At 32.8% G+C, this 16,299-nt stretch overlaps 2 protein-coding genes across 6 annotated transcripts in view; one reads left to right on the top strand and one right to left on the bottom strand.

Moving 5' to 3' along the window:
- The window catches only part of LOC119076970, a 106,586-nt gene extending 94,590 nt beyond the window's left edge, over window positions 1–11,996 (top strand). For 2 of the 5 annotated variants that reach the window (XM_037184064.1, XM_037184065.1), the window contains 4 exons: window positions 4,561–4,823; window positions 4,905–5,037; window positions 7,477–7,582; window positions 7,652–11,996. In XM_037184064.1, coding sequence (XP_037039959.1) covers window positions 4,561–4,823; window positions 4,905–5,037; window positions 7,477–7,582; window positions 7,652–7,655 — 506 coding nt within the window. In that variant the 3' untranslated portion in view covers window positions 7,656–11,996. Of the gene's footprint in view, window positions 1–4,560; window positions 4,824–4,904; window positions 5,038–7,476 lie in introns of all 5 variants that reach the window. The other 3 variants (XM_037184063.1, XM_037184062.1, XM_037184066.1) reach the window with 2 other exon arrangements.
- A 1,817-nt stretch (window positions 11,997–13,813) lies between these two features.
- Window positions 13,814–14,870, bottom strand: LOC119076968 (ADP-ribosylation factor GTPase-activating protein 3-like). Its single transcript, XM_037184060.1, has one exon. It carries the CDS (start codon window positions 14,836–14,838, stop codon window positions 14,158–14,160), a length of 681 nt encoding a protein of 226 aa, XP_037039955.1. The 5' UTR covers window positions 14,839–14,870; the 3' UTR covers window positions 13,814–14,157.
- Window positions 14,871–16,299: the final 1,429 nt, after the last annotated feature.

Raw genomic sequence — 16,299 nt, 5'->3', positions numbered from 1 at the left:
CTTTGTATTAATGTTTTGCACCGTTTTTTTTGCTCTCTGTAAACTGCAAGCATTTCCATTAATATTTTTTTTGCCACTCTTCAATTGAATTCACCCTGTCACCCCAAGCAACATAGGAAATATACACTTTATAATTCCATATATTCTTGGCTCCTATATATAAGTTGTAACGAGTATAAAGATGTTAAAAAAGGCCTACACACCGTACAAGTGCACTTGTGAGTTTTGTAGAGTGAAATGCAAAAGAACAAGAAGTGTAAAATTTTCATACGACTTTTTTATGTGTACTTTGAACCAGCTCTTCTTTTCCTTCCTTTTACGATTCCGAGAGTTACTGAGAGGTTTGTGCTCGATTTTTTTATGTATGTTCGTGATTATTTACATGGAAATAGAAAGAGGATCGTTCAGTGCGGTACTTCACTTGTTATATACATAATTGCGCATCAGTATATGATGTATATAGCAATAAATTTTAGCTCAATCTTCAGAAAATAAAAAAAGAAATTATTCTTCAATTCAGGCAGAAACCAAAATTCAGGTCAAGTCTTTCTGGAATGTAAAATGACCGCAATACCATCCGAAGAAAGAATGAAAAACTTAATTTCATAGAAAATTAAAAGTTTTTTTTTTTAAAAAGCTCCACACAAAGAAAATCTTTCATTTCTTTATTCGAGCGTAATTGATGCTGGATAGACACGGTGAAAGGCGGTAAAACAAAAAGAACGTTGAACGAACTGATGGTGTCTGTAATTCCCATTCGTTTTCTATGAATGCAAAATATAAATAGCACCCTTGTAACGCAATTACATTTTACAAAAGCTACCACTAAAAGAAATGCGCCAATGTGATGAATTAAAGTTCATTTTTGTTTTGCTATAATTTTATAGTGAGAAACTTTGTGCGGGGGATGTGTGCGCAATACACCTGCCTATTGCTTAAACTATTTGCTATAGCATTTAATAGAAAAACACGAAGCCTAATAAAATTCTCTCCACTCGATGTCATAAATAACCATTATGTACTGTAGTGCGCATATATTCATTTCGCGTGCGTAAATTGGAATTTTGTGCATACGATATGTTGTCAACCTCGGCTTCGCCTCGGCTTTAATCTCAATAGTTTTACTCCATAAGTCGTTGTCGGTAACATGTTACTACATCAAATAACAAAACAAAACTTATTCTTAAATGTCAAGGGAATGGTATAAATCGGGCATGTTGGCTCAAATCGGAACTTCAAGTTTAATGACATCTCTTATTGCTAACCACACACACTGGCCACGAGTGGTTGAGTTTAAGAATGAATTGAAGTTCTGTTTTAATTATTTATCGCTAGACTTACTCGTGTGCAAATCTGTATAGTGTTCGATAGAGCACTCTATCGAGTACTACTGTCACCATGGCCTGATGAGAAATGGTATTTTTGAACTGCATATTAATACAGACGTCGATAAATGTATTTAATTTTTTCACAGATCGAAACAGCGGGTATGGCCGGATTGATAATTTCCATACATGATCAAAACACTGTTCTAAATTTTTCGAGAATTTTTTTTATATGAGAATTCGTTTTCGTGTACGTGTAAGGTAACTTGAATTTGAAGTCAAGGCTGTAAGACGTTCTGAGTAAATGCGCTGTACCAACCATAAGAATTTCAAATTTGACAAAATCAAAAACATTTTTATATTCAAACAAATAATTTTAAAAATATCCCAAGACCCATTACGTATTCAGCCCATTCGCAATCAGTTTTGACTATCAAGGATATTGAACGTTACATTGATTTTGCAGGATATTTATACGTATCTTAAATATTACTATTGATTTTTCAGTAATGTAAATGGCTGTGACTGTAGCAAGTTTTTTATGAACAAACTCCAAGTCGTTTAACTGTTTTTATTGCCAGCCAACGCAAAGAACTGAACGGTTGTTATATTTTTCCGCACAAAAAAAAATAGAACGGAAGTTTCTTAGAGAAAATTGTACTTCAAAAGTTTGCATTTTCTTTTTCATTTTTGTACTGCAAAATCATATATAAGCCGCTTAAATTGAACCAGAGAAAAACGGGTGTGAAATTGTAAACTTGTGATAAATTTGAAAATAAATTCATTGTAATGTCTTAGTCGTCATGTTTACGCGATATTTTTTTTTGTTCAAGACTACTTCAATGTTGTCATTAGATAAAGTGAAGTAAGTCCTTGTTATTGTGCTTGTCTGGGTCGAAAAAGCAGTATATGGAGCAAGTCATTATTAATTTTTCAAACGGATAGGTTTGAATTTCAGAAAGAGAGAGAAATGATTACAATCTGCGCCATTATTCAGATAATTTGAATTCTTTTTTCTTTGAACGAGCAGTTCGTTTCCACAGCCCTTTTTATGTGACAGTAATGATACAATCTTCTTAGATTACTTAAGTTAACTATGCCTTTCTGGAAATATTAAACGAACGGCTATTCTCGGAAAACAGAAATTTTATATCATTTTTCCCTAGATTTACCTTTTTTACTTGAGCTCAAACTCTTCCCAAGCAATTTTCAACTGCGTTGTAAGGTTTGGAACAGATCAAATTCAGATCATACAAAATTAACTCAATCGTGTTGTAGTGGTATGATTTGTATTCGGTTTATTAGGGTGCTTTCTTGTGTATTTATCGATGCTTTAGTATGAAATGTAACACGAATTAAATCTCTAAACTTTTGGGTCAGACTGACTGTGGATTTAATCTTCGTACCCTTCTGTAGTAGCTATTTCTGCAACTAAAAAGTTGCTGACGCTGAATATAAGTCATATAAGCCACCTTCAACGAAATATTAGTAAAAAATTGAGAAATATTTGTTGACTCAAGTCATAGACGTTTAGGACGAGGAATTTTGAAAAACGATATTCCCAAATATAAATCGCCCGCCAGAAATAGAATATTTTGAAATCCATTCTGAAAGCTTCAGCGAGTATTTGATAAATTTACTGAAATCCGAATTTTGAGAAATAAACAAATGCTCTGAGAAAGGTATGTTTGAGAGTTCTATTGAAGATTTATGGACTTGGACATCTTTCAATTTAAAAATTTTCGTAGTAGCGAGACCGAATCTTAAATAAAATCTTTCAAAATCAAGTGAGCCGACGTACTAACCATTAGGATTTCCGGGGAAGTTCAATTATATATCTTGTTGAAGGTTATTGAATTCTTGAATAATTTTAATGTGGTTTCACCGTAGCAAAAGTGTCAATCTAATGTCGACATTCTTTTATTTTCACTCACAAAATAGACTTCCAATTTACACATCAATCTTCGTTTTCCCACAAAGTTCGTTATACTCCGATCAATGAAATTAAAAACAAAAAAACATTTTTCTTGTGTTGACCTAAATTTTAATCTCCATATTGTGTTCGCTATGCACAGAAGCAACCAATTAAGTATTTTCCTATATACAGATCTGCTGTTTTATTTATTAACCGGAAACCACGAAAACAATTTGCAACTCTGACTATTTGCCATTTATTTAGATTTTTCGGTTAATATAAGAAATTCATTCATGCACACCAGCCAAAAAACAACAGAATCTTTAAATAAAATCCGTATAAATCTATGCCCGAGATCTCTCATGTTGACATTAAAGTACACTTCGTGTTCCAATAAATTTTCATTTTCTATGGATTTTCCGTACCAATTGGAAAAGGCACTAAACCATCCCGGGCGCACCAAAATAAATATTCAAATCACACAATAATAATAAAAATAAATATTCTTTTCATCCACTTAGATGGGGTATGTGAGATTCGGATTCGGGATGCACACAAACCCAATAAAACAAATATAAGTTGTTCCGTTTGTCTTTGAATACCATTGTAGTATGTACAATACATTTCACATCCGCACATATCTATATAAATTATACACATCCAATGCCCCCGTACACACATCTATATGTATCCAAAATTTATATAATAAACAATTCATCGGAATCAATTCCATAAATTGCCTTCTTTTCGGTTTTTCGTTTGGTATACTTACTACGTTCAGTATCGGATATACACCAAACAATAAGAGGAACAATAAAATTGAGAGAAAATGTAGTTAAATACAGCGAATATACACAAACCAAATCGAACGTGTAAATAGAAAATCGTTCACGGATCAGCAATAAAAGTTATGTAATGGGTGTCAGAAAATCAAATAGCCAAAGAAAATTATTGTTTTCGAAGGGTGGTCTGGTTAACGATTATTCGAAAAAGAGTGCCTCTTGTTTGTGGATTGCTTCCTTCGTTCAGGTTTTCAGACATTTTGTTTGTATTGAATATATTGACTTTATTGCGTACACGGGGCAAAAAGTGGAGGATATGGCCCTTCAATTCGTCGAAATTACAATGTTTTTCCAGGTGGCATTAAATATTTTATGATTGGTGTTTAGACGATGTGTATAAGCTACTTATTGAGGGATAAAATTGAACTTTATATGGTTGGTTAATTAAAGGAAAGGAAAATAAAAATAAACTCTGCGGCAGTCAACAAACATCAGATGTGTGATAAATTCATCCGAACATTTTTTTTTCGATTTCCAGCTCTTCCTGACGAAGGACCACGCATCACTGGGGGTCGACCTCGATATCAGATTGGTGATTCGGTACGTGTAAACTGCACATCGGGACGTTCGAAACCAGCTGCGCTACTAAATTGGTTTATCAATGGGGATCCGGCCGATTCAAGTTTTCTACGAAATTACAATACTGTCATCACTGGACGAGAAGGCCTAGAAACATCGATATTAGGTTTAGAATTTAGAGTTAGGGGAAAGCACTTTCGGCGTGGTGATATGAAATTGAAGGTATGTTACATAGAGATGGAACGATTTCACTTTGCGCTCTTATTCAAATTCATTAAACTAATGCAAATGTCAATAAACCAGTGCTTAGCAACAATAGCAACCGTATATTGGCGAAGTAATGAGGAAAGTGTCGAAGGTGATAAACAACAGAAAGCTCCCGTACTTGAATCCAGAGAAACTGTTCCACCAGGTTCCAGAGCCGATCGTGTTCAAGGTAGGTCAAGATTTTTTTTCTTCTTATTTGTTTCGATTGTATGAGTTTCAGAACCAACCTCCACAATGAGGCAGTTTAAGCACTAGAACACAAGGGGGTAATTTGTGAGCAAAATTTGTTGAAAGTGAACCGCTAATTCTGTGTTGATTGACCTCAATTCCAATTCTAAAATCTTGATATTTCCGGACGAGAAACCTCTCAAAATGTGATGTTTACGACCACAAACGCGATTGTTAAAAGCTAAAATGAAACTTTGACATCACATCTACTGAACATCATATCAACGCTGACCTGTCTACTGAACAGAATAGCATCGAACATTGAATTGTATTAGATTTTCGGCATTATGCCCATAAAACATGAATATTAATGCATTGCCGCTTTATATCAACATACATATCGCCATGTATCTGTCTGTCGGGTACGTTAAATATCAATTAAGCTCCATATTCTGTAATCTCATAAATTAATGCTTGATTGCGATTTTATATTATTATGTTGACGATGACGATGATGATGAATGAGTGTGAAAGAGTTTAAACATTGGAACAATAATTAGACCATCATTGATTATGCTAATGACTCAAAATATTTGTTGTTCATTTTCCACTCTCTCTCTCTCTCTCTACACATGTTGTCAGACCTAAGCGACTACCATTCGTGTTAGAGCTCATTTTCTTGCGTACATTTAACGATAATTCAAAATCACCACAGAGATTACCAATATTATAATTAATGGAATATCCATTCGGCAATGATACTTGTTACGCACAATTATTTCCACATCAAAACATGCAACACAAAAATTACTCGTTCTTGTTTGTTATTACCAACTCCGGGTACTATTCGCCCTGTGTTGAAATAGATATTAATAAAGACGCAATTAACACGCGAACATCATAAAGGGTAGTCGTGCGTGCGAAGCTGTTGTCGTTTTTTACCAAATAAAAATATTTTATATCGTTCCGACCAATGGGGTGCTCGAGGAAAGTTCAGTTCTTAGCACATTTCGAAGAAGAATATTTGAAAAATTTCAATGTGTAACGTACTGTAGTAAGTAAAGAATTGCAACAGTCTCCTTTCCACACGCTCCACTGAAATAATAGAGATGATGTTTGTGTTCAGCCGTCTTTCATGTAAATCTAAACTGAAGCCTTGCGTCAAATAACGCAGCTCAGTGCAGCAAAGTCAATATTGACGATGGTGCTGAGAACAAAATACGAATGGCTCATTACAGCACCTTTTGCAACATGCACGGATAGGTACGAATTGCAACCTTATATCAATAATAATGCGCGTGCATGTGGTCCCGACGAATAAATTGCAAATCGCTTGTATTTGTAATGAGATAAATATATTTTGATGTTAATATTACGTCATCGTTTAAAGCGTTCCCTAACGTTAGCATTTTCTATTTATGCGCCGCAATTATTTATAACGCAAAAAGTTTCATTTAATTTCCAGTGGAATTGGAATTTTACAGTTCAATGACATTCTAATAATTGCATTATACATTGCGTTGTATATAGAATGTGAATCGGGTGTTAAAATCAATTTTATATTGTTACTTAAAGTAGCCGTTAGAACATTTTACTGGAATCTCACCATTCAAAATCTGAAGCAAAATGATCGATTCACACTTTAGGGGTGTTTGATATTTGCAATTCATCGATTTACATTTAGAAGTCATCTGTTATCGTAAATGACAGTAAAAATAAATGATAAGCCCTTGCTTGTGCTTATATATAGCAAAATAATAATATGACAAATAAACACCAAAAAATAGTTTTAACAACCGAAGTAATAGATTTAACTATTAATCTCTTAAACGTATTTTACGTGCTTCTGGTCGGTAAATCCATTTTTTTAGTACATTTTTCGCATTTACCGACCAGAAGCACGTAAAGCACTGTATGTCCGAGGTTCCAAATTTTTATTTTGACGAGAGGAAATACAGCCCTTCGGGTCGGGCCATAACGTCTCCACTCGTCAAAATAAAAATTTGGAACCTCGGGCGTAATGTTCTATTAAGACATTGGCTAAGTAAGTGAGTCATTACATCATTGTGGATTGCTGTGAATGTTTGTGGATCGAAACGTGTGACGCGGAACGAGTGATATAATTTCACAGGAGGATTATACCAACATACATTCAAACAGATCCTTATAACCACGGCAGAGTAAAATAAACCAGGCAGGAACGGTTCATTTTCGAAACGTCAAATAAGGGACCTAATACACTGGATGAAAATGAACTCAAATGAACACTGACATAAATTGAAAAATTTTGTTCGCAAAAAATATAAGGCTACTAGATTCTTCAGGTCGCTAGTCAAATCAGCGTTCCTGCCTGGTTGACTTTACTCTGTCGTGTTATAACTCATTTATTTGGCCAATTTTGTTCGATATTTTATGTTTATGTTATGTGTTTTATCCACAGCAGGCAACGATGCTGTCAATCTACTACATTCCAAGAATGTCCATCTTCTAACTATGTTGCTATGTGTATATTACTACATGTCTACTGCACCATTTCTGGGTCTAAGGTAACTATACTCTACTAATTAAACAAGTGCACATTATGAGCCAACAAGTAAGATTTGATTTTTCCTCAGTTGAAACACAAAATAGTCTTTACATTTAAACGAGCAAAAATTCAGATGGAAGATTAAGACGAAAGCTATATGAAATTGTATGTAAATTTTGATGAAAAGCCACTCAATTGCCAAAGAAGAAATGAAAATTATTTTTATTTTTATCGATTTAGTCTCAAAGAAAAGTGGCTCTATATTTTCGTTTTCTGTTTTAAATTTATTTTCCTATATTTTTGTAAAAAAAAACAAGAAGAAAAAAACACAAAAAAATGATATGAAACGGTGAACGATTTTTATTCCTCGACTCATCTTCGATTTTCATTCCAATTCGTCTCACATTGAATTTTGTTTATATAGTTGAGGATCTAGGCTCTTATGTTGGATTTTTGTTAGGTTTTTTTTTAAACAAGCAAAGATTCATTGAGGTTGAACGTAAACTTTGTCCACTTGATTTCTTGATTTATAGGCGGAGAAAAATAAGAAGTCAAAGGTATGCAATCCAATTCTTTTTAGTCATTCCACATGCATTACTAATGTTAAACATTTATGTTATATATGTGACTTCTTTACACAAAATAGAATAAACGTTCATCAACTTTCGATCGAATTTTTTGTCAAACTTTTCTGCTCAAAATTTGAATTACAATTTGGATGATTTCACTTCAAATGACACTCAATTCCCTTTGGTGATGTAATATCTAAATATCGCAAATGTACACACTGGTTGTAATGCAAATCTCTGGTGGATTAGAAAAGTTACGAGACTATACGGCTGAATTATAGTGCACAGCTACATCACCTTCATTTCAGTACTTACTCTCGTGTTTTCGCGGATTTGCATTATTAACTGTGCTTAATACTTTTGAAATATGTAATTTTGTTGCAGCGCAAAAATGTATCAAAATTTAATCGTATTGAGAGCGAATATTTAAGTTTGAATTCAGGTGGATGTGATCGTTACTCTTACAGAAATTTCTCAACTTAGAATGATAATATTCCTCAATATTTCAACAAAATATGAATGTGAGCGGAGCTAATACGATAACAGAAGATGTTTAGACAGGATAGAAGTCGATTTCTGTGTAAATTTAATTTAAAAAAAAAGAAGAATTGTTGTGATCTAAATAAATAAATAAAAAGGAGAAAAACTATGATAAACAAAAATGTTTTTGAAAGTATTAATCTAAATAAATATAAATGTTTTATGATGAAATAGTTGAAAACAATTGCAAAAAGAAAAGAAACAGTTTATTAGAACGAAATAATAAAATGAGAGTAAATAATTTACCATTGTATTTGTTCTATAAGGTTGTAAATTTGGTGTATATACTTAAAAAAAATTGAAAATTTAAATTAAGTGACTCAACGGTGTTAAAAACTTTGCTTTTAATTCCACAATTAAAAGAAGCAAAAAAAAAATCGTTAAAATTCATTCCACAACAAAAGTTTTTAATGAAATTCAAACACATCACCATTTTTGAATATATCCTAAAACTGTAGGTACACACGGGGATCCAATCTCAATTTTCTTCTTCCGTAATATTTAAATCGTTGAAACTTGTAATTAGAATTTTTGTATTAGTGTCGAAACAACACATCCGAACTTACACATCAGACAGGACTTTACTTTATTTCTATTATGCATTTATGCCGTACAGTCAGTTCTTCCGTACTTTATAAAGTTTCGAAGTACTACCTACTCAACATAGAGTGGACGGTTGGGATATGTGGGTACGAGTGGTGTCTGACCGAAATAGATTGCTTTTCATCATTTTTATTTTAAAATAAATTTGATTGTAAAAATGATTTTGGAAATGTGTGGAAACGTCAGGACCAAACTATGTCGCCCTTCGAATTAGCAGATCATGTTAACTAGAGATGTGCAAAAGATTGAAATTCTAAAACACTAAAATGAACTTCATTGTGTTTATTCTCTTCGTCTTTGATTTATGAGGCCTCCAGATTTTTTCGTTGGTACATTACGGAAAAATACCAACGAAAACCTACTTGGTTGAAGATAGTGTAAAAAGTCTTCTAAAAACAGATGATAAAAGAAGAACTGAGGGCTAAAAAATACAGAAAGACAGACATCATTTATGAGCTCCACAGAATGCACATTCTGCGAACGAAATGTCTTCTATCAACAGATGGTTAGGTTCGAAAATGCCATTTCAAATATCTCGTTACAAATCGAATCTTCCACCTTTGAGTGTAAGGTTAAAACTAATATAAATACTATTTGAAGAGCTCATTTGACACACATAAGAGTAATCGAGTGGCGCAACGATTGCACAGGCAAAAAAAATCCAGTTTTCGAATTTAACTCTATAATTGAGGACACACACGTCTAATAAATTAATTAAAAAAAAAACGGATAAACTGGTACACCGTATCTTTAATGGAAGCCCGAGAATTATCAAGAAATGATTGATTCAGCACTATTACAAAAATAGAAGAAATGTTTCTGAAAATAAAGTGAAAATTGGTCCCAACAAATTGTACGCATAATGATAAAAATTTCATAAAATTAATTAATGTGTTCAAATTCAATCTTGGCTCTATGTTAAGTATACAATCCTAAGCCCACACAATTCTAGTCTTAAGTATATGATACCAACGAATCGAAACAGGACACAAATATATCGTTTATGTAGCCAACTCTTCTATTATTGATTTGATATAACCGTTGAATTTGACATAATTTTAAAGAATCTTATCTGTAACATAACAATCCATATCTGTCAAACCATCAACAACAATTAGTGTCTTTCCAATCATTTTTTCAAATAAGTTTACCCATCATACACATACCAAAGTCATAGTTGAATTTTGAACGAAATAAACTTTTTGTTTACAGCCATCAACTCTCTAAATGACCGTCTTTTTCTAAATTGCTTATTTCTTTAACTTCTCTCATTTCTCCATAACAAATTTTTTAGAGAAATGAGAGAAGTAGGAGAAATAAGACATTTAGAGAAAGATGGTCATTTAGATAGTTTATCAATGTATGACAATTTTCTCTTGAAAATTGTTATTTTACCGTCAAAGTCATGTATAGCAAAACTGTCTTAGAAACATTTTCCAGATTATGTTTTTCTTCAATCTGCAAAAATGAAATCAATTCACTTCATTTGCATTGACCTCTAAAAGTACTAATATTGTAAACAATGGTAATTCTAGTACATCAAACTTTAACAAACTAAAATAAATGTGGGTGAAACTTGCAGAATTTGTGGTGAGTAAAAAACGAGAAAGTTTCTAATGTAGTCTTGCTCAAGGCGTTGACGTATACATTTTGTTAGTAAATAAATATGCATTACAATTGAACAGTATATTTACATATCGATGGACATCAAAAGTGGAGTATAACAAATGTTCTTATTGTCATTCTAACTATAGTCGTTTTATGTTACACAATGAAAAATATTCCCAAATGTGTCATACCTGCAAACATAGAATTTCAGGTCTGGTATACGATAACGATACTGAGTTAAACGAAGTTTCCATGGATGGGTTGTCTCTTCGTTGACTGATAATATTATGGTCTAATGCTTTTATATGACGTTGCTATATACTTACCGTTCCCAGTTTCCAGTCTTTCATAAAGCCACTTACTTCAACTTTTACAATAAAACACCCTGCTGGTTGGAAGTATTTTTGTTAAAGGCTGCATACACTAGTAATTTGACCTGAAGTGCTCGTATGACATGTGAATTAAAACTTGGTGTGGATATCCTTAAGGATTTTCTTCATTACACAAATGTTAGACAGAGCTATTTTGGGTAGTCATTTTTGGAAACCGACTTAACATTTCAGTTTGGGATTAAGAAAGAGCATCGTAGAATAAATCCTATCTCAGACCTGTAGTAACATTTTTTTGGTACTTCTCCTTTCTTAAATTATCGAATTATTTGAAATAGCCGAACGTTCTATCTTGTAGTATTAGGAATGGAATCAAACGAAATTATCAATTCAGTAACTGAATTTCGGTTGCACTTCCGGCTAATTGACTTACGTTTTCATAATTTATCAACTGTGAATACATCAATAGATTGATATTAGTTATTCGATGTTTGCCGGAATGACACACATCTGGCTCCGTGGTTTAATGAATCTTATACGAACAGTTACATAGGTCCATATAAAGAATCTATTATGAGAGTTTTGAAATGTTAAGATCATTGTAAATATTTTCAAGTCGAAATATTGTCAATGGTTTTTAAATGGCATAGACGAATTATTAAATGTGTGCATCAAAATGGTAAAATTGATTTATTGAAGACAGAAAAAAATATTTAATATGAAATGTTATTAAAAGTAAGAAGAAATGAAAACAGAAAATTATATAAAGTAAAAAAAAAATAAAAAAAGAAGATGAAACCCTAAATAGATAAAGATAAAGATAAAGTCAATCAATGATGCTATATTAAATTACATTATATATATATGAATGATTGTGTATTAAATTTCAAATTTGTATAATAAAAATGATTTGAACCGAAAATCTAATTAAATTAATTAAATTAAAAATTTAAATTAAATAATAAAATTAAATGCAAAACCCTAAATAAAAAGAAAACCCAAAATGTTACTGAAAAAACGAAACCAAATTTTAAACAAAAATATATAAAAGAAATAAATTATCAAAATTTAAAAATAAAGCAAAACAAAAAGAAGAAAAAAAAAATTAAAACAAAAGAATGGATTTATATTAAAAGCGAAACATTAATTATTATTATTATTATTATCAATCATGATCATTAAAATTATTATTAAAAATGACTTTTTGTAAAATAAAATATTTTCAAACATAACTGACCATGTCGTTTTCATTGAAAATACGGTACCATTTCTATACCATATTCAAAATGGTTTTCCAAGTAGCGGATCAAAAAATGTAAACAAAGAAAATTTAGTTTTTATATTTTTACGTACCAATGGCAAATATTATTCAAAGTAATTTCGTATTTTACACACAAACAGATAGATTTATGGGAGTATTCATTGCATTCAACCTATGTTTACACCTATCATACGTAATTGCACCAATTAACATGATTGCTGCATACATGTTGACTGTACAGATAATTACAATTCGTTGGTTACAGTCAGGGCCTATTATTGATAATTTTATTCTCCATTTCCGTAGAGGTCATATGAGCTTTTGATTGTACATTTGGTTTTGTTTGTTGAAATTATTGAAATTAATTTTATTTATTGAAATACTAAAATGCTGAGTTTCAGTACAGGATAGTTGCCAATACGATGCCCTGCTTACAGTTAAATCCATAGAATACTCTTCTGACTCTAAATTCGGGCTCTTCTGTGTTCTACTGTACAAATCATCCTTCAAGACTGACACTGTTCTTACATAAATTTCTCGAGGTACACTAAACTTACATGGTCGTGTGTGATATCATTTGAAAGGTAATTTAATGTGCTTTTGGGTCATATAGGGTCTTATGTGGTTTGGATGCATCTTCGATGAAATAGAAGTTGAAATATTTAAGTGCCCATATTACACCGCATATGCATCCAAACCCTATAAGTCCCTATTTTGCCCGAAAGCACATAAAATTACCTTTCAAATGATACCCACACGACCATGTAAGTTTTGTGTACCTCGAGAAATTTATGTAAGAACAGTGTAAGTAGTTAAAAACTATAACGGCACATATTTCAGTATGGACGAATTTTAAAACCAATAAATCCATATTTGGTTCAATAGTACATGTGATTACCTTTCTAATGACACCCCACACGACCCTCTACGGCTCGTGTCACTGGAGAAATTTTTGTAAGAAAAGTGAAGTTTTCGGTTTTGGCTCACCTTTCACCAACCACACAAGCTTCTAAGAATTTTTTTGAAAGAGGTTTTGGCTTCTAGGGTCGAAGTCCTTTCTAGGTACATATAAAAAATTCCACTAGAAAATGCGTCCGATTTCGGTAGGCTGTTTTTCAAAAGAATCCCTCACTATCGAAATGGAAAAGGAAGAGAAAAAGGAACATCAGACTGAGTGCTCCATCGACAATGTATTGGTATTTTATAGAAAACGTGATAAATTCATGAGTTCATCGAATCCTCTTCGTCGTACCGAAGTGACACTAACGCCGTCAGTCCGATCAATTTTTGAAATTTTGCAACGGATCGGGGGCGATTTAACAATAAAGTATCTTTTATTAGTTTTTCTTATTTAATTCAGGCAATATTTTCTTGTGGTTTTATTTTACAATTTAAATCCCTTTACAAGTAGCACATGCTAGTTTAAAGCTAAAAAGTATGTGATTTTTGACTAAAGGTTGCAACAGTGAACCAAACCAAAAAAAAATAAAGAAAAAAAGGGGAAAAAGGTTCGAGAATTAAATTTCAAATTATCTGGAAAACGAAAAATTATTTTGGAAATGTTCATCAGATTCTCGCGTTTTCTTCGAAGACAAAAGATTAACCAACTTGACATATCGATTCACGAACAAAAAATGAATGAATGAGTGTAACAAAGAAACGAAAATAGATTGCAATTTGCTCGTTAACCACCGTACTTGTCTTGAAAAGAAGACATCATATCATTAGCCATTGAGCTCAAGCGGCCAGCTACTTTAGTAACGCCATGTCGTACACTTTCCTTTACATCATCCAAATCTGGTCCCGAGTAACTCGGTCCTCGGTAACCTCGTCCTTCGGTCCTACCGCCACTCGGTCCATCACCGAAATAATCCGCCGACGAAATACTGTTTGACCCCTGGAACTTTGCCAGATTGGCCGATCGCTCGAATGACGTAGCTTCGGTGTTGAAAAATTGATCCGATCCGAATCCTTTGGCCGATCCGAATTTTTTCTGAGCAGCGTCGTCATTGTCATAGGTTGTGTATTTTGTACCGCCCGGCGTAACTTTGGCATTACTACGTGAAGTGGGCTGGTCGGCAATGTTACGATTTTTCGACGGTGTTGGCGAGAACATTGTCGAAACATTGGAATTCGAATTGATGGGCTCAATGGTTTCGAAGCCCATCATTTCGAGTTCATGGTCCCGTTTTGATGGCGCTGAGTACAGTGTCGAGTACTCGTCGAAAAAGTCATCTTTTGGCTCCTTTTCGTAGGTTTTCGTTGAGAATTTCGGTGACGCTTCTTGAGTTATCGTTTTCATGTCGGTTAAGGCTGAATGTGATACGCCAGACTTATGATTAAAACCCATTCCGAGACGTTCCATTTGCTTAGCCTTGGCCGGGTCGATGCGCTTACGTTTATAACGTTTATTTTGGAATCCACCATGTAAATTGTTAGTGTCGCTTCGGAAATTGGCAGATGCACGAACATATTATTCTCTATTATAAACTCTTACCAAGATATTCAGTCCAACAGAAGAACGAAAATAGTCCTTAACAGTGCTCTTCGCACCACTCGCTCATACCGTGATAAAAATGATGAGATTATCGAAGTTAGTTTGGTTACTCAATTTCAAATTCTAATTTTTCGTTTTTCATGATACAATGAAGATGATGTAAATATAAACAGCAAAACGTTTGGTGAAACTTGTATTTTCACTTAAAACAACTGGTCCAATCCAAAGAATATTCCCCGAATCATAAATTCCAATAATATTTGAAAATTTCTTCTCCGACAATTTTAATATATGATGGAAATACTGAGGTTATTGTACGTAGTAAAGAATTTGCTTGATTTCAAATTGTTATGATAGATAAATGAAATTTTGAGCTTTTTGTTAAACAAGACTTGTCCTTAATGAAATTGGAAATTTGGACAACCCTAATGTGGAGAAACCTATCTGCAAGGTATCTGCACTTTGTTTAATTGTCAACCAACTGAGCCATTTACGTGGCTAAATCGGGTGCCATTCATTAGACAGACACATTTCTGGGAAATGTCTATGAGGCTTGTATATAACACGATTCAACTCGGGTAATTTCAAAGCATTTTTAGCAAGTCCTGCAAGAAATTTTAATAACACAAAAAACTTTCGTTTCCCTATTTTATTGTATGGATAATTGAACAATGAAAATAATTTTTTATATAAAAGACCCTTACAACTTAGCTAATTAAGCACACCAAAAACTTTGAAAAACATGTTTCAACTTTTAAAATATGTTCCATTTGTCGCACAGTTTTTCATTATTCATACGTAAAATTATTATTGCTCGGTTTGCTGCATGATGTAGTCGATTTAAGCTTAAAAAAAACTAAAAAGTTGGTTCGTGAACTAAAATTCACCCTTCTATCGGAGAACAACTAGTGGCTAAAAGTCAATGCCTGATTAAGAACAATTATTTGCATCAAATCAAGTAGCATCGTAATTCGGTATCATGTTGCAAAATTTTCAGTTTAGGACTATAACTCTAGCCTGCAACTATAAAACCAGCCTCAAAACCAAATCAACTTTTTTCTTCGTATTTTGAGTAGCTAAACAAAACTTGCAAGTCAGTTTATATTCTCTTTGGAAAAATGTGCTTTGATTCCCATGTACAGTGTAATCAAACAGAAAAACATACACGGTGATGTTGCTGATTCATATTTTCCATGTTTTTCTACCATATTTGCCATTGTTGTATGGAATTGTATGTTTAGCCTAACATGGTATATGTATAATGAAAAAAAAAACGAATATTTGTTTGCATTTAAACTAAGTTTGTATAATAAAATGTAGGAACTCAAT

Source organism: Bradysia coprophila, unplaced genomic scaffold (assembly GCF_014529535.1).
Source record: "Bradysia coprophila strain Holo2 unplaced genomic scaffold, BU_Bcop_v1 contig_232, whole genome shotgun sequence".
NCBI lineage: Eukaryota > Metazoa > Arthropoda > Insecta > Diptera > Sciaridae > Bradysia > Bradysia coprophila.
Note: the sequence above shows the minus strand (reverse complement) of the source record. Positions and strands in the feature narration are given on the sequence as shown.

Coding starts and splice junctions, on each gene's coding strand:
- LOC119076968 (XM_037184060.1), bottom strand. CDS start 14,838: ATGGAACGTCTCGGAATGGGTTTTAATCATAAGTCTGGCGTATCACAT.